At 40.2% G+C, this 23,708-nt stretch overlaps 3 protein-coding genes across 5 annotated transcripts; 1 reads left to right on the top strand and 2 right to left on the bottom strand.

The window, feature by feature from the left end:
* The first annotated feature begins 1,690 nt into the window (after positions 1 to 1,690).
* Positions 1,691 to 6,452, top strand: LOC123976351 (major histocompatibility complex class I-related gene protein-like). Of its 2 annotated transcripts, XM_046058451.1 has the most exons (5): positions 1,691 to 1,867; positions 2,073 to 2,342; positions 3,392 to 3,670; positions 4,213 to 4,307; positions 4,668 to 4,994. In XM_046058451.1, the coding sequence occupies exons 1-5, from the start codon at positions 1,819 to 1,821 to the stop codon at positions 4,839 to 4,841; spliced, it is 867 nt and encodes a 288-aa protein (XP_045914407.1). In that variant the 5' UTR covers positions 1,691 to 1,818; the 3' UTR covers positions 4,842 to 4,994. The 2 variants fall into 2 exon arrangements, with proteins under 2 accessions (XP_045914407.1, XP_045914406.1); XM_046058450.1 differs by lacking the exon at positions 4,213 to 4,307 and having other exon boundaries at positions 1,701 to 1,867; positions 4,668 to 6,452.
* A 2,218-nt stretch (positions 6,453 to 8,670) lies between these two features.
* LOC123976175 (elongation factor 1-alpha) lies at positions 8,671 to 17,404 on the bottom strand. 2 transcript variants are annotated; one of them, XM_046058094.1, is made up of 7 exons: positions 17,252 to 17,404; positions 15,851 to 16,030; positions 15,424 to 15,720; positions 15,050 to 15,200; positions 12,205 to 12,461; positions 10,727 to 10,961; positions 8,671 to 9,044 (listed from the first exon to the last, which is right to left on the bottom strand). In XM_046058094.1, the coding sequence occupies exons 1-7, from the start codon at positions 17,393 to 17,395 to the stop codon at positions 8,920 to 8,922; spliced, it is 1,389 nt and encodes a 462-aa protein (XP_045914050.1). In that variant the 5' UTR covers positions 17,396 to 17,404; the 3' UTR covers positions 8,671 to 8,919. The 2 variants fall into 2 exon arrangements, with proteins under 2 accessions (XP_045914050.1, XP_045914049.1); XM_046058093.1 differs by lacking the exons at positions 8,671 to 9,044; positions 17,252 to 17,404 and adding an exon at positions 10,225 to 10,284 and having other exon boundaries at positions 15,851 to 16,051.
* A 1,351-nt stretch (positions 17,405 to 18,755) lies between these two features.
* Positions 18,756 to 22,452, bottom strand: LOC123976174 (elongation factor 1-alpha; the record flags this gene model as incomplete). Its single annotated transcript, XM_046058092.1, is given in 8 exon segments — positions 18,756 to 19,197; positions 19,320 to 19,554; positions 19,653 to 19,909; positions 19,999 to 20,149; positions 20,243 to 20,539; positions 20,637 to 20,816; positions 21,281 to 21,435; positions 22,286 to 22,452. Coding segments are annotated over 7 exon segments (1,386 nt in total). The 3' UTR covers positions 18,756 to 19,075.
* Between the last annotated feature and the right edge of the window lie 1,256 nt (positions 22,453 to 23,708).

Raw genomic sequence — 23,708 nt, 5'->3', positions numbered from 1 at the left:
CCTCTCAGCGAAAGGCCTTTGGGCTTTATTGTGTTTTTATCCTTTTGATGATTTGTCTATCTCTATGTAACGGAAGCCATCTGGTCCTCACCATCCTCAAGGAAATGGCCCTGCAGAGAGAGCAGTACAGACCGTAGCACATAACCTTATGTGTTCAGTCCCTGTATCACCACTATGGTTCAGTCCAGCAGAACTGTTAACTGGGAGAAAGATCAGAACAACAATCCTTACCTTGCATAAGAATCTTCACCAATAATTGCCTAACAAAAACCTGGAGCTTTGGGTTGCACGTTGCATTTTGTTTTTAATAGTATTTGAAGTCCATGAAAAAGCATTTTAGTACAATGTCTGTGTTTCTTCTATCTCATAGTTATGCCTGTCTTCATAATGTGTGACTTCATTTTAAATGAAATGTTAAATTCATTTTATAATTGTTTTTTAAATTTTAAAGGTTGACTATGTAACAACTGTCCAGGGACTACAGATGAAAAATTGTATTTTGGCTAACTCTGGCACATTTGCATGCTTATTAATGTGCACTGTCCCTGCTAAATTAAACTGATTAAATACAATAAAATAAATAAAAAGACGAGTAAACAAAAATATTCCAGTTTCTTGTCACAGTACACTGGTAGTTACCATTTTGATGGCTTTAAAAGGGATTGAACAAATCAAGCCAAACAAAGTTCTAGTCTGTCGACTCTACTCTGTGTAGTTTATCAGGACTTACCATCCAAAATAATGTCAATGCATTCAAGAAAAAGATGTTAAAGTCACATTTATTTGGGTTCCTGCTCATTTGGGTCATGGGCAAACTAGTGAAACCAGCTGTTAGAAAAGAAACCAGACATCTACATTAATCTTTCAAAATCAGGAAGGCATAATCCCAATATGTCACACTCTGCCTGTCAGCGATACCTTGTTTTGCACTTTGGAGTTAATTATCTGTCTTATAGCATGTTGAGTTTTGGGTTCTGTCCTGTCTAGTGCCTGGTGTCCAGTATCTGTTATATAGTCCGTGTTTTGAGTTTCAGTTATTCCTTGTGTCCAGTTACTGTGTGCTTGTGCTGGTTGGTCTGTTACTGTCTGTGTGTCTGGTTTGTGGTGATCTGTCTGCTTGTGTCTTTATTAGTTTATTTTTCTTCCTCTGGTCTGTTATGTGTTCAGTAACCTGTGTTCAGTCTGTTCCCCAAGTTGTCACTTTGTCTGCCTGTGTCTCTCTCTGTTTTCCCTGCTGTCTCTGTCTGCCTCGTCAGCCTCATGCTCCTCACCTGTGTTGCTCCCGCCCTGCTCGTTAGTCCCTGTGTATATATACCTGCTGTTTCTGTCATTATTCGTTATCACCCAGTTCTGCAATATGTTCTCTTGTTGTTTTCCCTCACTTGTTGTGTTTCCCTGCTCGATTTGGATTTCTGTTGGACAACCTTTGTTTTTGGACTCTGTCAATCAGCCACTCAGTCTGTAAGTGTGCTCGTCTTTTGTTGTCTTAAATAAATCACTGTACTGCACCTGCTAGCCTTCGTGTCCTGCGTTTGGGTCCTCCAACCTGCTTCACCACACAAACCCGTGACACAATAGGACTGATGGGAAAATCTGAGACACCGGACAATGTAGGAGGTAACTAAGTCCAAAAGGTGGCAGTAAAGCAACTCTGAGGGAGCAAGCTGCCTTTAACCCTAAAGAAAAGGAAAAGCATGATCCACCCACCTCTGGTCAGAACAGAAACACCCATTTCCCTTTGAGAGGAAGAACAATTGGACAAAAGACAAAACAGCAGAATCAGTTCTGTCCTTTACCCACAGTCTTTATCAAAGCAAGATGAAAACATTATTTTTGTTGTTTCTTTTCTGTCATGTTTCATCTCCTGGTAAGATCAGAGTTTAAATATTTACTTTGAGCTCTCTTACTTTGCATTTTGCTTTTAGTTGCTCAAGGACTCAAGTTTCAGTTTTACTTGATACTGAGATTTATACTGAATACATTATATTTAAGTTGAGTGTGGCGATCATGATGATGTGTGTATTTTTATACATTATTTATTTTCTAATGTATAAACCGTGATTGTCCTGCAGTGAAACACACCCTGAAGTTTTTCTTCACTGCATCTTCTGGAGTCCCAAACTTCCCAGAGTTGGTAGCAACCATAGTGGTTGACGAAATCCTGGCGGGTTACTGCGATACCAACACAAAGACAATAAAACCTAAACAGGACTGGATGGAAAAAGTGTTCGAGGATGATCCACAGCACCTGGAACACTACAATCGACATTGTTCTGAGAATGACCCTGTATTCTTCAAAACCCTGATGGATAGTTTGAAGCAGAGCTTCAACCATAGTGGAGGTACTGCATGTCCTATGTTATTTCACTTCTGCTGCTAAACTGTTCTGACCCTCTATAGGGCCCCCCAGTGACGATCAGAAGCCTGCTGTTAGCCATGCCAGCTCCTGCAGGTTTTGTTTACTATCCACTCTGGCCTGCCAACAATCAGTAACTTTAACAGCTTCTTGACACAGTTAGTTTTTGGCCAAGTTTCTGTTCTCTCACACATAACATAAGATGAGACTAAACCATGCCTACATATGTGTTGCCTCAGTAGGGATAATATTACATGAGAAAAGTTTATCTACCAGAGAAACAGATCGGAAAGCAACACAGAGAGCTGCACTACATTATATTCTATTCTATTATATATATATATATATATATATTTGAAATATCACCTTTCCTTTTAAATAAAAACATATCCACCATAAATTGATGCAAAAACATTCACCAGAATGCAGGAAATGAAGTGTGAAGATCAGAATTTCCTGAGGGAGGTCCCCCCAGACCTACCGCTCTCACATCTCGGCATTGAGGATTTCTTTAAACAAGGATCTTGTGAACCTAATATCGCGTATTGTGATGTCTCGCGAGCTGATCTGAGCCCATATGTCCCCACCACTTTTCAACACAAAGTGTTGATACAGGCTGTAAAAGAAACCATATACCAAAAACAAAATGTACAAACTTGTGATTGGTGCTGTCCTTATCCTAATATAATCTAAACAATTAGTCCAACCAAAGAACCAAAGAATGGTAAGTGTTCATGCCCCACTTCTCATCTAAAGTTTTGTGTCTTTTAAAAATGCATTTTTTAGAAGATGACAGAAAACACTGGTTGGCATCCTAAACCCTAAGCCATGGGTGGACCCACACTGCTGAACTTTTAAACTTCACTCACATAAATAAAAACAGCACTGATTATTATTATTATTGAATCTTGAGCACACCACAAGACTTGGAGAAGCAGTGCTTCAAGCAATGCACGATATAAAGTATTTAAGATAATCTTTCTGGAGATGTCATCTGTACATAATGTTGTCTCTCTCTCTCGCTCTCTCTCCCAGGTATCCACATTTTACAGAGGATGAATGGTTGTGAGTGGGATGATGAAACTGGAGAGGTTAACGTTTTTGTGCAGTATGGTTATGATGGAGATTTTTTCTTGGTTTTCGACGTGAAGACAGAGACATGGATCGCTTCGAAACCACAGGCTATCACCACCAAACAGATATGGGATAAAGACAAAGATAGAATAACAGACTTTAAGAAGTACCTCACTCAGATTTTCCCCGGGTGGCTGAAGAAGTATGTGGCCTATGGCAACAGCACTCTGCTAAGAAAAGGTAGAATCGCCTGACACGATACAGTTTCATGGACACAACAATGTTCATATAGCCTGCTCAGACTGAAGTGCCATTGTATTATCACTCCAGTCAATCTGACATTACCTTCTTTTCCCCTGTTTTCTGTGAAGATTTGATTTAGCCCTTACCAATTAGCAGGTAATTTTACAGAGTTTCAGTGTTTTAAAATACAAGTGCTGTACCACTGAACCTTGATGCCACGCTTGACTTCTTTGCTATGAACCATAATATCAGGCGGATCCTTCTTCTCTGACTGTAGTGAGTTTCTCTAGTTGTGTTCCCTTCTCTTGTCTATGTGGTGGTTGTTTATCACATGGGTTGTCATGTTTCTACAGCTCATAAGATGGGTGTATGGGCTTCTATATAAGCATTCACCTGGGAGAAAGGTTCCTCAACTCAAGTTGTTGTGAGTTTTATCTTCAGTTCATTTAAAGGTACCATGGAGTTTTTGACCTCCAGTAGTGCTATAAAAGTTTTTTATATATATAAATGGATCCCTTTTGTTTGTATCTTGTGCACAGGCAAAAGAACACACATGTATGCGCACAGGCACGTGGACGTTGTGGTTCACATCGTGCTGTTGGTTTCAAACTATTTCCGAGATCAACAGGCATCAGTAAGTGCCAAGAAACGTAGTAACGTGGCAACAAAAGCAGTGAAGAAGACTGTTAGCAAGTAAACAATGCATCATTTAAAATTTAAAAAAACGTTTGGTGAGAAACCCTGAATGTAAACGTACCTTTTGTTTACAAGAAAACCAGGCCCTTGGAGAAAAAACCTTTTGGTATGATTTGCATCTTAATCTATATTATTAGTAGCATTATTGTTGTTGTAATTTTTACTTAGCCTATTTATTTTTCTTAGAACTTTTACACCTTCTATTATTGACTCACTACTGACTTTCTTCATCTTTATTTAACTTTTTTTCTTTCCTGTTCGCTTTTTATTTGTCTTTCTTTAAACTCTCTCTCTCCAGACCTTCCCTCAGTGTCTCTCCTCCAGAAGACTCCCTCCTCTCCAGTCAGCTGCCACGCTACAGGTTTCTACCCTGACAGAGCCACCATGTTCTGGAGGAAAGATGGAGAGGACCTTCATGAGGACGTGGACCTCGGAGAGATCCTCCCCAACAACGATGGATCCTTCCAGATGAGTGTTGACCTGAATCTTTCATCAGTCACGCCTGAAGACTGGAGGAGGTATGACTGTGTGTTTCAGCTCTCTGGTGTGAAAGACGACCTCATCACCACACTGGACAAAGCGAAGATCAGAACCAACTGGGGTAAGAGTGAGATTAATGGGGGACGAATGGGACTGCATAGGCCTATCTGTTGGTTGTTGGGTATGTTATCATTTGTCTTTCAATTCGGCTGAGACAACAACTTGGTTGAGTATTTTACTCCAATTCAGCTGGGAATTCATTTTAAATAAAACTAATACAAACCAATTAAATATTTTAATAAAACACTGTCCTCTTCAGGATCACTGGTCAGATCATCTGAGCCTAACAAAATTATCAGCAAATTTACATGTATTAATTGTTTTATATTGCCAATGTGTGAACAGATTGTAATGTAACTTAAAAAAGGACACATTTCCCGAGATTCTCTGTAAAGGACTTGGGACGGTTTTTACAGGTAAATCCAACTGATGTGACATTTACATGCACTCCCGAGTACCTTCTTCTCTGCTCCCCTACAGCATTAACAGTGTGTTTTATTGTTACAAAAAAAAAAGCGAGGGAAACAGAAATACAGCAGAGACGAGCTGCTTGGACCACAGGGAAAATATAATAGGCCTATATTGTTGCTTATTAGTTCTGATGGATGTACTTCTATTCTAACCTGCTCCATCTGTTCAGTTTTATTTGTGTTATTTTGTTCAACAGGGAAGACCAATGACATGACTTTTGCCATCACTGCTGCAGTGGTTGTTTTTGTTCTTGCTCTGATCCTCTTCATTGCCTCTGGATTCATTGCTTACAAAATGAAGAAAGGTGAGAGAAAAAGAGGATTAGGGTTAGAGCTGTTTTTAGTACTTTTATTTAACAACAATAAGCACTGTGAGGCTCATAGACTGTGTGTCATGATGGTATGACTATACCATAATGATGTGGGAGAGAAGTGTTAAAAAAAAAAAAAAGAAAGGACTAAACAGAAGGATAGAAAGGATTTTGTTTTGATTTCAGCCAAATGTCCTCCATCTTGTAAGTACAACTTTGTTGTGCTACTTCTATTTCAACTGAGCTGACACAAACTTTATGCTGTCGATAAAAGAGATTAACTTCTTCAAGACCGATTCTTGCATTTACTTTTTTATAAAGGTTCAGTGCAGGATGAGTTTGTTTCTGACCTTACAGATCCTCACAACAGCTCTGAGCTCTCTAACCTTTCTAAGTAACTGAATCCAGAGACCTGACTGACAAACACATGTCACATTATATAGGTTTACAGAACTAAAAGATGACTTCCTGTAAACAAAACTGAAGTAACTGTATATGAAGATAACCGAGAAATAACCAACTAAAAAGATCATTTTGTGCTTGATATGTAAATGTTAAACCTAATAGTTTAACATTACAAATTGATTTTCTAAACCGGTTTAAAAATGTCTTGGTTTTCAAGAATCTTTTTTTATTATATATATATTTTATCATCATTCAACATTAATGTAGTGATATGTTTTCTATCCAAGATTGTAAACATGATAAGTGTTTTTGAACAGTATTGTTTTTGAATTACTAAATAAATGACAAGTTTCTTTACATGTAGAACTGAATACACTTCACACATCAAAATCTCCTCCTGTGATGTATTACTGATGTTATGTTCTTTTCTTAGGTAAGACAGTTAAAGTGACAATTCATAAAAAGTTCCTCACACCACAGGGGTTACTAACTAGTGTCTAATGGTAAGACTAGTGGAAACAGACAGTGATGGTTGAATGCCATGGCCCGTTACTGAGTGAGCCATGGCACGTGGATGGATTAACCTTGAGTTCAATAGTATAAACAACAGACAACTACACTAATAAGAAAATTATGGACCCATTTGTTGATAACTGGATGAAATGTATAATCAGGCCAGAAACACATAGTTCATAGTGGTAAATTGCATCCAATTAAGTAGTGTAGCTGAAGCAATACGAGCATACATGATATCTCCATAACGCAGTACAGTATTGAGGATCATCTAATGGTTTTCCTGTTTTGAAAGGATAAACAAGCTCTGTTTCAGTACAATAATCCAATCTAAATACATATTTTTTGTGCAAGGTCATAAAAGGTGTTTACAGGTTTTTCTGACAGTCATTCTTGAATTGTTATTTCTGAAACCAAACTTAATGTTCGTTCTCTGCTTTACACTCAGCTTGTAATTTTTTAACACACTTTTTGCAAAACCGTAAACAAAGCTCACTGCTTTACATTCTCTGCAATTTAACACACTCAAGGACCCCTGGGGGTCCCCAGACCCCACTAAGAAAATAACTAATTTAAAGAAGTAGTCAGTTGTCCTCTTCAGAGTCAGTTGATATGTAAAAATCAGCTGAAGTGTCAGTTGATGAGTTAGAGATGGAAACCGTTTAATTTTCAGGTAAAGCGTAGTGATAAAAGCAGTTTAAAGTTCTGAGGCAGTGGAAGTGCTTGATGAACAGCTGGACACTTAAAGCTGCCTAATCTCTTCTTTTCACTGTTAAACCTTTAAATGCAGAGGATTAGGAAGAAAAAACATTTTACTCACCCAGTGATGAATAAAAGATCTGATAAAAACACGGGTTCTGAAGGCTCCAGTTTCTCGACGAGCTCCTTGAACTTGCAAGCAATGTGAGCTGTGTGGCAATCCAGCACAGGTGGGTAACCCTCTGGCCGGGTGGTTCAGGATGATAACCTGAAATAGAAGGCTAGTGTTTAAAAGTGCATTTAGAAATGGTGATGAGATCATTGCAGTTCCTACTAGTAGACAGCAGAGGTCAACAGAGGTTTATGTTTACCTCAGCTGGAATCACTCACAACCTTCTTCAGAGATATTTTACAGTTCTTGCAACCTTAATTTATTTCTTTAGTATCATTGAAGCAATTTATTAACATTGAGATTAGTCATTCAGTTCTTTTCATTCCATTTGTGTGCAAAAAGGCAGTTTCATTTGATCGAAGGAAAAGTGTGGCAGGACAGTCAATTCCTTATTAGTTAATTGTTGGTTTGAGTTATGTGATAAAGTATTTTTTGGTATATTGTAGGCAAGAATAGCCAATGTGAAGATAATTTCTCAATCTTAAAGAGTACAGAGTATTAAAGAAACCATTAAAAAAAATGGTTGACCTTACACTGGAAATTCTTATAAACCCTCAGTCTATTTGAAACTAAACAAGTAATCCAATCCCTTAAATTATGGTGGTTTTAACTACGTTTGGAGTTTTTTTTTTAAGAAACTCTCAGTTTAAAAAAAGAATATTTTTGTGTCCAATCTCAATATAAAAGTGTATAAACTCACCTGGTTGAGGTGGTGGATGTTTGTCTTTTCCTGCTCTATCTGTACCTTCACATGTTTTCATTTCTGTAAAAGTAATCTGAAGACAACACCTCTCCTCCTCCTCATTGGATTGATTTTGCCCCTCAAAGATTGATGCGTGTTCGGTGCACAGTTCTTGACATGGATAATTATACTATTAATTATACTCTGGTTTCACAAACACTTACCAACAAGTTTTACCAGTCTGTTCTTGTTTGTTATAATTTATAGAACACACCCCAAAAACGTGTCTGCCTCGCCTTGTATACCTGGTACTTATAGTTACAGTATATAACAAACATGTATATATGTATATCAAAAAAACACTTCATATGAAACATATACTCCTTTAACATTGATAATCTACAGAATAAATAAGAAAAGGCCTAAAACTGATAATATGTTGTGACCAAGTATAAACATACTCTGCTATGTTTATGTTTAAATACTTGTAATGAAGCACAACAGAAACATTTTCATTTGGCAATGTTTAAGATTTTTATTGTTTTGGTTTCAACTTAATTATGATCATAGGTTCTTCTAAAAGGCACAAGCCTTCCTTTCCTGCGGAAACTTTTCCGATGGGTTTTAATCAGCATAAGCCAGTCCTTGAGTAGAGAGCTCTGCCTCAGAGAAGACGACGCTGGGTGGAAGGGAAGATGAGATGGGGCGGCCCGCTGCTGCTGAGACATGACTTTTTGTTGGACGTCCTGCATGAGAATTCATTTCTTCTTTTCAGCCTTCTGCGCAGACTTAGTGACCTTTCCACCGGTGGCGACCTTCTTCTCAACAGACTTGATGACACCAACAGCCACAGTCTGCCTCATGTCACGCACGGCAAAGCGACCTGGGAGGAAGAGATGGACAAGAAAAGGGAGACACAAGCGTCAGTGAGAGGCTGAAAAGATGACTGTGACATGAGTCTGTTGGGCGTGAACCATGGCGTGAACCTACAGTACAGTGCACATTATACTAAAGATAAGTACTTTTCAACATTAGGCATAAAAATACCATTAGAAAAGTAAGTGGAAAGTAAAAGAGTTAGAATAGTGTGATTTAGTAATTTTATGTCTTGAACTTGTATTACAAATTATTTTTAAAAAGTTGTTAATTTGATTCTGGATTATGACAAGTCATACTTTTTGTTAGATTTCAAGATCAGGTAAATCCATGTTTGTCCACCTGTCCTTGTACTAGGGATGGATATGCTTAATAATTTATTACATCAATCTTCTGAATCAATGTTAATGATAAATATGCTTTGAAGCAGTTATTTAAATTAGTGACATGCGCGACCCAAGTCAATTTTGTATTTAAGTCATATATTAAAATACACACCAGCACTATAATTGAATCATAAATCAAAGAGAAAGAAAGCAGCTCCAGCTCCTGAACAACCGGTATTTACCCAAAAAATGCCTTTTCAGTTCAATTAGTAGCCAGCAGAACAACCTCATAACACAACATCTAATATTAGCATGTTTTAAGTTGTTATGGGGAATAGTGAGAAATCCACTTCAAGCAGCAAACTAAGTCTACGTATAAAGCACCTTTCATAGACATTAGTCATAAAGTGCTTGACAGCCAAATATATAAATCAAATAGAATTAAATAAATAAAACAAATATAAAACACCAGATTAAATATAGAAGGGGAACAGACACAAGTTAGTGGAAGACCAGGAGCAACATTATAATTCATTTGAAATATCTGTCTTAACACTGGCCTCCTGTCTGTCAAAGAATTGAATTTAAAACGCTGCAGTTGGTTTATAAAGCAGTGAATCATTTAGGGCGAAATCTGATCATCTTCTCCGTTATGAACCATCAAGACCTCTCAGGTCTTCGAGTCAGGTCTGCTTACTGTCCTCATAGTCAAAGCTAAACATGGAGAAGCAGCATTCAGTCTTAAAACTCTTAAATTAAATTTTAAAGGCCAAAGATTTTTCTTTTTGCTGCCACCTTTTGTTAATTAAAATACAAATAAACTGCCTCACCCTGATGAATGTCTCTTTACCTCTGATTTTGGTCCCCACTAACTTCTGAGAGGAAAAATCTGGCTCTCAAGCTGCTAACTTCAGGTACCAGCTAAAACAAGATTGATGAGAACAGAGTTGGGAGCCGATTAAAAAAAAAACCATAAGCTGAAAGGCGTTAAAAGAAAACAGGGAAACTGCAGAGTTGAGTGGCAAATTCTCAGTAGGTTTTATACCTTATTTAATCCTTTATTCCTATAAATTATTGATTAGTGCAGCTTTTAAATAGATTTTTTTTCACAGCAGACAATTTGACTTGTCACAGCAAGAAAAGCACAGGTGTAAATGATAACATGAATTATGGATCTATTGCATTTAAGTGTCCCAGTAAGCAAAACCAGCATACATTTCACCAGGACCCCGAGACCTGCTCACCAAACCAGATTACAATCATCATGTTTTGTTCTGCAATGATATGTCAAAGTGTCTTCTGTGGAAAAGACCTACAAACAAATTCTTGTATCAACAAAAACAGCAAACTGTATTTCACTCACCCAATGGGGGATACTGGGAGAAGCTCTCAACACACATGGGCTTTCCGGGCACCATGGTGATAATAGCAGCGTCTCCAGACTTGAGAGCCTTGGGGTTGTCCTCAAGCTTCTTGCCGGAACGACGGTCGATTTTCTCCTTGAGCTCGCTGAACTTGCAGGCAATGTGAGCGGTGTGGCAGTCCAGCACAGGGGCATAACCCTGGGAGATCTGGCCGGGGTGGTTGAGGATGATGACCTGCAGAGGAAGAGACATGGAGGGTGGGGTTAAAAGAGCAACATCTGAGATCATCTAAGGATGTGGACTGGAAGTGCTGGAGACCACGAAGGTAGATGGTGGTAGACTGAATGTTGTGTGGCCTAACAGAGACAGTACTGTGTAATAGTGTTTGTTTTCACTGCTAACCATAGCTTAAATTGAATGGGAAATACATTTTTCCACAGTAATTGTAAAGTAAACTTTAATTACAGATAGAGGCATGCACTCACTTGGCCTGAGATCAACTTTGTTGCAGTTTGCAAGGTTTAGCAAGAGATCAACAGATGTTTATTGATAACTACATACCCTTAATTTAAAGGGGTATTCCAGTGATTTAATAAAACTCTTCTGTAAATTGAAGCAGCAGATATCCTGACTTCCTTTATGGCTCCAAAAAAACTGAATCTGACATTTCCCATAATGCAGCTCAATAATGGAATTCATACAACCACTACCACCCATAAATACCTACTTCTTTCAAACCACACACCTTCAGTTTATAACGTGGGCTTGCTGCTAAAACATTTATTGCTTAAGCCAAAACAGAGATAATCCCAATGACATCGCGTGACATCATCAAGCCAACCGTACATCAGTCATATTACTGTTTTCAAGGTCAAGAATGAACTTTCCCACTCAACTAAAACTAGTAGATTTCAGCTAGTGAAAGAAAATCTGTTTTGTTTGACAGAAGGAGTAACGGGGCAGTTAATTAATTGACACTTGTGTACTTTTACTGCAGATCCTTTTACTACATGAAGCTGATAAAACTTGCGTACTTCTACTGCCGAAACTTTTACTACATGGCGATTACTGCGGATACTTTCAATACCAACAATTAAATAGCCACAGGGATTGCTAATTGTTCTTTGGTTGGGATTTGTATTTACAACTAGTGATTAATTACCCATTTTTTGAATAAAATGGCCTTTTGGTTTAAAAACACAAGAACATTTTAAAATTATTTTAGCAATTATTGTTTAGACTAATAGGTATACAGTATTATTGCATGAATAATTACATAGGACTGTGAAGGTCTGTAAATTAGAGTTTTAAAAAAAAGGCTCCAATAAAAACATTTACTTACACATAAAATCACCAGGGGACAAAAATTAGTACATGTGTATTGTATCAATTTACATAAAAGAAGCTTCTGAAAAAAACCTACAATAACCCAAAATGAGTTCCTCCTATTCAGTTGTTCCTTTTTCCTGAGACTCACCTGGGCGGTGAAGTTATCGGCCGCCATGGGAGGGTCGTTCTTGCTGTCGCCAGCCACGTTTCCACGGCGGATCTCCTTGACGGACACGTTCTTGATGTTGAAGCCAACATTGTCTCCAGGGAGAGCTTCAGACAGAGACTCATGGTGCATCTCCACAGACTTCACCTCAGTGGTCAGGTTAGGGGGAGCGAAGGTGACGACCATACCGGGCTTCAGGATACCGGTCTCAACACGGCCGACGGGGACAGTTCCAATACCTGAGAGAGAACAGGAGGCGAGAGGTTTCTAGTCAGCTATGCTTTTAACTAAGTAATAAACATCCTGCCTGTATTTCTCTGCAGTGATCTTTTGAATGTGATCATTCGTGATTTCACAGTGTTTGAAATGTTATAGATAGTCTACGCTACAAATAAGAGTAACATAATTGTATTAATGTATATCAGATGTAGGTACAGGTATAGTTTAAATGTAAACTGATCCAGTATATTCGGGTTCCACCTCTGTGATTGGCCTGTCTGAACTAGCCGAAACGCTGTCTGGATCCACTCCCAGAATTTGTCCTTTAGTAGCTATCGATCAAGAGTCTTCAATTTCTATAAGCTGATGTCACTGTTGTTGGTGCAACTTTCAGGAATTCAGGTGAGCAACTCGACACTGTGCCTCTTTATTTGGTTTTGACATTTTGTAGCTGTGGTTCAGGTTTAGCTTTATTTAGCATCTTATTTTGTACACACTCGAAAGTAAAAGGGATGGTTGCCAGCCACGTGATTTGTTTTAACGACTTAAGTGATTTTGGGGGCTTCATCTGTCTATTAAAGTAATGTCATTCGGGCATAAGTGTATTTTAATGTCTATACATAAATGTTTTTTACAGCTTCACACAGTTACGGAGCCTCAATGCTTGCATGATATTTGGCAACTTTGGTACACAAGTTGGAGCCGTGACACCACAGGAGATTGGCAGTGAGCTGGAAAGTCATAAGACATAAAATGATACACCGAACAGCCATTATGACCAGCTGCCACTCCACTGTTTACGCACTGTGTGCTCTGACACCTTTCTATCAGAACCAGCATCAACTTGTTTGTGGGAGCGGACCACACAGGCCAGCCTTCGCTTCCCACATGCATCAATAAGCCTGTCGTAAATTAATCAGTTTTCCTTTTTTGGACCACTTTTAATAGATACTGACCACTGCAAACTCTTCACAATCAGGCTTTTTTCAAAGTTGCCCATTTTTTCTGCTTCTAACTATGAGGACACAATTTTAACTTGCCTAATATATCCCACCCACTGACAGGCATGAGATAAAGAGTGTTATTCACTTCCCCTGTCAGTGGTCGTAATGTTAAGGCTGATCAGTGTATGAAGGAAGAGGAGTGCTTCCTGTCTAGCGATGTTTTAAAAGCTTACTTTGCCCTTGAAGCCTTAATATAAGATCATCGTGCACAAGAGGGAGGCTCACCCTGCATCTTACAGTAAGACTACTAATAAAATGTCACTATATAGAGAACTGCTGCATGTTACATAATGTCCGACAATGCACAAGCACGCGTAGACAAGACGTTAAGTCGGGCAAAATTCTTTTTCCTCGGAGTGTGAGAATATCTATGCAGATTTGTGAATGATTTCCTTAAAAATCAGTGTTTCTTGGTTTGCTTAGTTTGTATGGGAGATGATAATTAAGTGAAGCATTTTTTCCCCGGTGACCTTCATCAGGCAAAAAAAGTGCTTGCATTTCATTTCTCTTTTATTCTATGTTGTGCTACTGCAGACTCTTTGGAAGTGACAAGAACAACTATCTAGTAAGATTGCCATTTTGACCTTTACATAAAAGCATGGAAGTGGGAAGTAAGTGGTGCTGAGGAGGCTGCTGCACCCGCTAAAATCAGGCCTAATAAAAACATCAGTATTTGTTGCAGGGTGGAGGTTTTACTGTTTCCTTTATCCCTTAATTATCAATACATGTAGTCTATAATACTTCATGCAAAGTGATGTAACCTGCAGCAGGTTGGAACTTTTCTATTTCTTGTGAACATAGTGAAGGGATTTAGCTTAGTTTAGTTTTTCGAGTGAATTGCAGTAACCAAAGACGTCAGGGCACGGTTCATCTTGTCAGACAGACCATCAGAGATTTCAGTCCAGTCAGCCACATCTGAAGTATGCAAGTTAGCTGCAACTACTGTCGCTGTACAGTGACACTGTACAATATAATGTATGTATGTTTTAGTGATAGCTCTTGATTATAAAATAGGTCTATTAATGAGAGGTTGCTGTAAATTACGGAGGCTTGGCAGAGTATTAACTGAATGATGTTTCACGTACTCCCTCAGAGAGAGAGAGAGAGAGAGAGAGGGAGAACGCACATGGACGAGCAACAGTGTGTCAGCATGCATATGGACAGAAGTGGAGACACAAAACAAAAACTTTCTTTCATCATCTAGCCCTGTACTGCTACATTGCAGACTGAAGTCTCTGCTAACAGTGACAGAGTGACGGCTGTCTCATATGAACGGGTCTAACGTGTGTTGACTACTCTGCACATGAACGCATCTCTCTCCCTCATCATCATCTTGCAGTTGCCATGCTTGACGGCTGCTTTGACAAATTTGTGTAAAACTGTTGATAACTATTAAATACAAATTATCCTGGCCATTCAAATAAATACAAAAACCATAACCATTGTGTAGTATTTAGTATGATGTGAATATATATACAGAGCCGCTGAATAAAAGTGACGTAGGTGCAGTTTGTAGGAAGGAGTGCTCATTTCCACTGACATTACATCACTTTCTTTTCCTCAAGCTGACGTGTTATGTGGTGACATCATCTGACAGTCCTTACCTCCAATCTTGTAGACATCCTGCAAGGGCAGACGGAGGGGCTTGTCAGTGGGGCGGCTGGGGGGCAGGATGGAGTCCAGAGCCTCCAGCAGGGTGGTGCCGGTGGCACCGCCCTCCTTACGCTCGATCTTCCAACCCTTGAACCAGCTCATCTGAAATGGAGAATACAGAAACAGAGAGACGAACACGGGAAAAGAGGGAAAAGTAATGGGTTAAGAGAATGAAAATAACTAGGATTATGTAAATATTAAGTTAGAATCAGAAATAATATATTCCTGAGTCACAGATGTATGATCCAGAGGTGTCCACCAACCAATATGCCTGTCCAACAACTACTATTGTCGACTTGAGCTTAGCATGTAATAAGTCTCTCACCTTGTCACTGGCCTCCAGCATGTTGTCTCCGTGCCACCCAGAGATGGGGACAAAGGCAACAGTGGCGGGGTTGTAGCCGATCTTCTTGATGTAGGTGCTCACTTCCTTGGTGATCTCCTCGAAACGCTTCTGGCTGTAAGGGGGCTCGGTAGAGTCCATCTTGTTGACGCCAACGATGAGCTGCTTCACACCGAGGGTGTAGGCCAGCAGGGCGTGCTCACGGGTCTGGCCGTTCTTGGAAATACCAGCCTCGAATTCACCAACACCAGCAGCAACAATCAGCACAGCGCAGTCGGCCTAAACAGGGAGAATTTTATAGAAACTTGCATGAGTTTTATAATAATAATAATAATAATAATAATAATCTTTATACATAAAGTATAAGGCGAAGAGTCAGTAGAGAGCAGAATTAAAGGTGTTCCTATACCTGAGAGGTACCAGTGATCATGTTCTTGATGAAGTCCCTGTGTCCAGGGGCATCAATGATGGTCACGTAGTACTTTGCGGTCTCAAACTTCCACAGAGCAATGTCAATGGTGATACCACGCTCACGCTCTGCCTTCAGTTTGTCCAGCACCCAGGCGTACTTGAAGGAGCCCTTGCCCATCTGTTGTGGTCAAGACAACACAATCAGAGCAGGAAATACAATGGGAGAAAAGCTATGAATCAGCCATAAAGGTTTAACTGAGGAGACTTTTAAAATAAAATCATGCCTCTTTATTGTAACAGCAAACTTCCTCTACGAGTGTCCTCGTAATTAAAGCTGGATTTGGGATACGTTATAGGACCAATTTTAATGAAACCGATGAGACCTATCAGCTTGTTAACCCCAAAAATACCAAGTGTCACCCACCACCGTGTCCTCTATGATCACATCTATCAGTTTCTAAATAGGCGCTCACTCTACATACCACAGTTAGGCTACATCACGTTACATGGAGTAGTTAACACATTTATCAGGTTTCATAATCACAGCTCAGTGGGAATAAAAAAAATATCCTTTAGCCTGAATTTCAGTATTGCTACCATATCAATATTTTTATTTTAGATACCTTAGGTTGGGGAAGTTAAACAAGTTTAGCCCCTTTTTTTTCCCAATTAACAAAATATACCAAATTGCTAAATGCATTAGTATTTAAAAAAAAGGGTCTTTGTCTGAATAAAATGTAAATTTAGAATAGTTTCCTACTTTAGATCATGAAATATCTAGAGAATGAGGTAGAATGAGTAAAACACACTGAAGAATTTGACAGAGCATTTAATTCACAGCTTTTTATTTAATGGTATTATACTTTTTTGAAGCTGCTTTCAGTTCACTTTACTATAGTGTTAAAATATATTGGTTTTGTAGGTCTAATATTTATTACTGTGATGTTTGCTTTGTAGTTACTTCAAAAGCATCAGGCTCATTTTTCCATTTTGTGTCAAACAAATGATTTAAAACATATTTAAACAAATCAATGTTTTGTATCGTTTGCCTTAGTAACATGAGTGTCTATATTCATAATTGCTAAATAAGTATGTGAACACTGTCTATAATACGCAATTATTGTATATTGTATGTATTATGTATTTTAAGCAGATTCCACTATTTTCGTAGCTATAAGTCTTGAAACAGTGAACTTTCATGTTTAGTTACCTAAAATGTCTGCATTAAAAAGAACAGTACACATCTTTCAACAGCAGGTGGCAGTTTTAACCAAGTAATTAATATCCACCACACCCGTTTCCCGGAGATGACACTGCCTTCAAGGTCTCATACATGTGTCCCCCCTGTGGTGTGTGTTTATATGAAAAACTGAATTCCTCAGGTGCCTCCATGACCAACCTCAGCTGCTTCCTTCTCAAACTTCTCAATGGTTCTCTTGTCGATTCCTCCGCACTTGTAGATCAGGTGGCCGGTCGTGGTGGACTTGCCGGAGTCGACATGGCCAATGACCACGATGTTGATGTGGATCTTCTCCTTTCCCATTTCGATTTACTGTTTATAAACATGGGTAATAATTATGTTTAAATAGCTCAGGCTTAAATTTGTCTCCAAACAGAGTGAGCTCAGAGGGACATCAATCGATGTCATGACTTAAATGTTACCTAAACGATAGCTAAATTAGCTGATCAAATTATAAACCAAAGGGGAGTGACGTTAACATTTGTCATGTTGACTTAATACGTCGGGCTCACATCAACGTTACTCTTTTAAATAGAGTATGCTCAATAGGGACCACCAGACGACACTCGACACAAATTTAATCGAAAGCCAGCTTACATGGAAGAAGGGTTTTAACCTGTAAATTAACATTTTGTAATTCCCACCCTGTCACGACTGCGACAGTTAACAGAACGTTAAGTGTTAAAGCGCGACTGGCAGCTGTGTAAAATACAGCTGTGGTGTAACGTTAGTTTTAGTTAGTTTGATATCTGGCATTATTGGAAAAGCTCTTTTCGATGCTCGTGCACGCCACTGGAGAGGCAATACTGCTGAGTGAGTCACGCGCCATGTGCTCGGTACCGGCTGTCCGGCCTCCATGTTGCGCCGGGAGCGCAGAGCCGCCATGTTACCAACTGATGCAAGCGCGCTCACGACAGCCAGCATTTGGGTGTAAGGGTGCGCGTTCACGACGGTAGAAATGACCACCATGACTGGCAGAAAGAACAATCTAGCACCTCATTTATTGTTCAAGTTAATGTAATAGCTCCCACTCAGTGTTGTGGGAAAGCCAGTGGATCAAAGCTCATTAAGACAAAAGCCGAATAGACGACCACATGGCTGTACAGGGTTGGATAGAAATACAAGGTGAGTTAGCATGTTTTTTTTTTTTACAGAAAAGGATAAAGGGGAACACATTTAAATACAGCAAGGCATCTGATTTTATCTAGTTTCACAGCAGTCTTCTGTATCCTGACTGAGCCTTTTTTAAAATCCCCTGCCTTGAATGCAGCCCCTTCTGTGCATGAACATGCATTTTTTTTTTTTAAGATTTCACCTTTAAGATTTTGATTTTAAAAAACAGGAGATGACATTCACTTACCTTTGCCCAGCAACTAAGACCCCAGATTTAGAGCGGAGGGGAAAAAAGGACAGAAGTGTGATCTGTTCAGAGTTTTTATACTGAACCAGAGGAGGAGGGAGGGCTGCGCGTGCTCTTGCTGCTGTCAGACTAAAATAAGGGGTGCCATTGGCTGGGTTGGCATAACTCCTACCGAGGCGATTGGATGACAAGTGCATCACCCAACACAGATAGGATGGTCAAAAACAGCTGCAACACAGAGGCTCGCCTGTGACAGGCAAAATCTGCACCAACTGCAACAGTAAAAGGATGAAGACAAGCCAGTTTCAATTTTTTCAAAGACATTTATTTTATTAGTTACCAGCAGCTTTCTTTCCAATTAAATTTGTGGCATTAATCAAGATACAGTTTTAAACCATTTCAACTTAAACTTAACTGAGAAGAGGCACCGTCATGTCATTCAGGTAAGTGACAATGCCACGTAGTTCTTTTTTCCTGCGAAAACTTTTGCGATGGGTTTTAATCAGCATAAGCCAGTCCTTTAGTAGAGAGCTCTGCCACAGAGAAGATGATCCAGGGTGGGGGGTAGGGGTGGCCCGCTGCTGCCGGCACACATCTTGTTGCTGGACGTCCTGCACGACCATTCATTTCTTCTTCTGGGCCTTCTCTGCAGCCTTGGTTGTCTTTCCGGATACTTCCTTGGTCTCAACAGCCTTGATGACGCCGACAGCCACTGTCTGCCTCATGTCACGCACGGCAAAACGACCTGGAGAAGAGGGGCGAGTGGTTAGTAACTGCATGCGCACTTAATTGTAGGATATTCTCATTTTATTGAGTCAATGCATATTTAAGTTTACTGTAGTCTGAGGCTGCAAGTATAACACATACCGAGGGGAGGGTAGCTGGAGAATGGCTCCACAACCATGGGCTTCTGTGGAACCAGGTTGACAATGGCGGCGTCTCCAGACTTGACAAATTTGGGTTGGTCCTCAAGCTTCTTGCCAGAACGACGGTCGATCTTCTCGATGAGCTCCTTGAACTTGCAGGCAATGTGAGCTGTGTGGCAATCCAGCACAGGTGCGTAACCTGCGTTGATCTGGCCCGGGTGGTTCAGGATGATGACCTGGGGATACATTTTAAATTAGAACTCCATTCGATTAAGACTTTACCCAGAAAACTGGAAGCCAGTCTTTCATAATGAGTTACGTTCACAATACAAACCTGGGCGTTGAAGTTGTCAGCTCCCTTGGGTGGGTCGTTCTTGCTGTCGCCAGCCACGTATCCACGACGGATTTCCTTGACGGACACGTTCTTGATGTTGAAGCCAACGTTGTCACCAGGGACAGCCTCAGGCAGAGACTCGTGGTGCATCTCCACAGACTTCACCTCAGTGGTCAGGCAGGGGGGAGCGAAGGTGACGACCATACCGGGCTTCAGGATACCGGTCTCCACACGGCCGACGGGTACAGTTCCAATACCTGAGAAAAATATCAGTTTAAGTACAAGGAACAAGTAGTGTTGACCATTTCCAATGTATTCAGTCTTTTACCGATAACTCAATTCTTACCGCCGATTTTGTAGACATCCTGCAGGGGCAGACGGAGGGGCTTGTCGGTGGGGCGGGCAGGTGGCAGGATGGCATCAAGAGCCTCCAGCAGGGTGGTTCCGTTAGCATTACCCTCCTTGCGCTCAATCTTCCATCCCTTGAACCAGCTCATCTAGAGACGGAGTCAGATTTCAGTCCATGTTCTCCATCGGAAATTGGTTCATGTTCAACGATCGGATTAATGAAAGTTTAAAAGTGTCCTCACCTTGTCACTGGTCTCCAGCATGTTGTCTCCGTGCCACCCAGAGATGGGGACAAAGGCAACAGTGGCGGGGTTGTAGCCGATCTTCTTGATGTAGGTGCTCACTTCCTTGGTGATCTCCTCGAAACGCTTCTGGCTGTAAGGGGGCTCGGTAGAGTCCATCTTGTTGACGCCAACGATGAGCTGCTTCACACCGAGGGTGAAGGCCAACAGGGCGTGCTCACGGGTCTGGCCGTTCTTGGAAATACCAGCCTCGAACTCACCAACACCAGCAGCAACAATCAGCACAGCGCAGTCGGCCTACCAAAGAAATTATATAAGATTTAAATAAACTCAGGTTGAGATGTGGCTAATCAACTCAGCATTAAGCTTGCAGTGCATTAACATGACAATTTACCTGAGAGGTGCCAGTGATCATGTTCTTGATGAAGTCCCTGTGTCCAGGGGCATCAATGATGGTCACGTAGTACTTTGCGGTCTCAAACTTCCACAGAGCAATGTCAATGGTGATACCACGCTCACGCTCTGCCTTCAGTTTGTCCAGCACCCAGGCGTACTTGAAGGAGCCCTTGCCCATCTATGGAAAAATAGGAAATAGACATTTTTACATTAATATGCTGATAGAGGCATCAGGGATTTGATTGAAGATGCATAGTAGATACCCCATGCGCTGTTACAACTAATAAACCCGTTTAATTAAGATTAAAACAAATGGTCAAGTTAATAGCCAACACAATTGAGCCAGCTTTCAGGCTCCTTTTGACATTACTGACAGTTGGCCCCCCCCCCCCAAAAAAAAGATTCCTTTAGCTTTTTAACATTTCAGCAGTAGGATAGTGCATTATACGTATTGAACAGCTTGAGGCCTCTAGTGAAATTAGTGCACAGTCACTATCCGCTCGCGTTAAGCCCCACCCCGAATGCGCGCACACAGTTGCCACATTCTCGTGCCGGGCAGTAGGGCTCAGGGAAGGCACGCTGACGCCGCCATCTTGGTTCTTGACGCCAACGGTTATAAAGATAAGAAAATATAATTCTCACCTCGGCGGCTTCCTTCTCGAACTTCTCGATGGTTCTCTTGTCGATTCCTCCGCACTTGTAGATCAGATGACCGGTGGAGGTGGACTTGCCGGAGTCGACATGGCCAATGACCACGATGTTGATGTGGATCTTTTCCTTTCCCATTGTTGTAGTTTCTGTCACGAATGAGAAAAAAAAAAAAGACATAACCGTCAGCGCTCATTTTTAAAAACCGCACCATACTTATGAGCCCAACGTTCGTTAACGTTTTAACTACAGAGCGCTAATGTGACGCTAACATTAATTGAACCATGACACTTAGGTACCGGCTAAATTAGAACACATTTTGATAATAGTTCATGAAAGGTAACTTAAAGTGGTAACATCTATATCACATGTTGAATCAACTTAAAGCAAAACAACATTTAATAGTTACTGAACGACAAGGCTACGACATTTGAGCTAACAGGCGGTGGCTACTAGGCCTCACTCGGCTACAGGCCAGGCGAGACACGTGTTACTCCATGGGCCACGTCGTATAAAGTTACAAAGACTGCCATATATATTCAGAAGCTATTTTGTCCAGACTCCCAACACCTGTCGGTTTATAATCTGTACAGTTGTTTCATGGAGGAGAGAGAAGAAATGCCATCCCAGCATCCTCTGATTACAGCTTTAGCAGCCCCCTTTGTTCCTTCCCCCCCTTACATTCTCTACTCCCTCGTTACCGCTTTTGTTTAAGTTAAGAGTCTTGCTAAAAACACACAAAAATGCTGACAATAAATTCACGTTAGCAAACGACAAGTGAATGTTTTCCTTCACGTTTTACGCTAATTACTTTATAAGAAATCCACAGGTTTGTGTGAAGTTACATAACTGAAATGGCAAAGTTTTGTCTTATAAAAGAAATTTTAATACTCGAAGAAAAAAAATTTAATTTACAACTGAAGCTCATCAAGCATCATGAAAAGTTAAAAGGCCTGTATCCTGCCCTTTCGCTACCTTATGAATCAAAGCTGAACTTACCGGTGTTTCTGGGTTTTCACGGCCAAAGCTGCTGCCCCTAGCCAGGTAACAGAAAGAGGAAGACAAGGGGTGGACACGGAGGTTTTATACTGAATGGGAGGCGGCCTGACTTCCCGTCGCCCTCCCCGGTGCAGACCCCGCAAATCACACACATTCCTGCAAAAAACGTCAGCACGCCACCGGATGAACCGCCTGAAACATGCATGATGTCTCACCAGGGACTGTGCACTTTAACTCGGCACTGAAAACAACGACAACAACAGACAATATAATGATGAATGATCCAGAAGTGTTAAAGCACACACACAATAGATCGTGGTGCTTTTGAGTTTGTGACTCGCTAGTATGACATCTTTTTTTAAGTTTTATTGAAAAAACTAAATGCAGTATGTCAGGCAAGATAAAACCACCCATTTTTTAGGTTTTACTGAAAAAACTAAATGCAGTATGTCAGGCAAGATAAAACCACCCATTCAAGAAGTTTCAAACCCAAAAAAGGGGAAAATATAGGCCTAATATTGACCTTACTATTCTGTTAAAGCAGGGTGTATTTTAACCTGAAGAGTGGGAAAACACATGCAAAACACAGACTATGAAACAAAATATTTCCTCGACATATAATAAAAGTAATCCTGATTTAATGTTTTCCAGGGAGATCAGTATGTAAACATCAAATAGAAACAGGTTATTCTCTGCACTCATGTAAGTGGATTTTCATCATTAATTTAAAAAAGAAAGGAAATTTTAATTTAGAAATTTTGAAAGAAACTTAGGCCCCACTGGACTTGCCCTCCCTCCCACTGGTAATACTGGACTCACCAGCTTGACAAGATTACCTAAATCCGAACGAGATTTGCATTCAAACAGAGTCCCAGACCCTGAAAAGATGAACTCCTGCTGTTTTCAAGTCACCTAATCTACTGGTCGTTTACATTTACAAGTGTTTGATTGAATTTATTTATTTATCTTTAGGGTCAGCTGGTTTGCTCATTTAAGTTTGGTAATCTGTTTAATTAGGTATAATTGAATTATCTGGTGAATTCAAATAAACACAATCACACCCATATGGGTTTTAAAGCTGCCCACTGTATCCTGTCAATGCAAGTTATTAATTAGACAGATTAAAAATCAAAACCCAGTTTATAATACATGGGATAAACTTAATGAAAAAGGTCTGTTTTGATGCTGGGATGTTACTTGGGGGTTAGGAGGTCAGATTCTGCCTCTTCCTCCATCACTGTGGCATGTTTCCAAGTGTAGAGGCAGCTGGCATCCTCTGGCACACACACATATAAATATATATTTACACACACATACACACACATACACACACACACACACACACACACACACACACACACACACAGTAACTACTCGCTTGGCTTTTCCTCCATAGAGTTCAGGTAACAGCCACTTCGACTTG

Source organism: Micropterus dolomieu, linkage group LG09 (assembly GCF_021292245.1).
Source record: "Micropterus dolomieu isolate WLL.071019.BEF.003 ecotype Adirondacks linkage group LG09, ASM2129224v1, whole genome shotgun sequence".
Taxonomy (NCBI): Eukaryota; Metazoa; Chordata; class Actinopteri; order Centrarchiformes; family Centrarchidae; genus Micropterus; species Micropterus dolomieu.
Note: the sequence above shows the minus strand (reverse complement) of the source record. Positions and strands in the feature narration are given on the sequence as shown.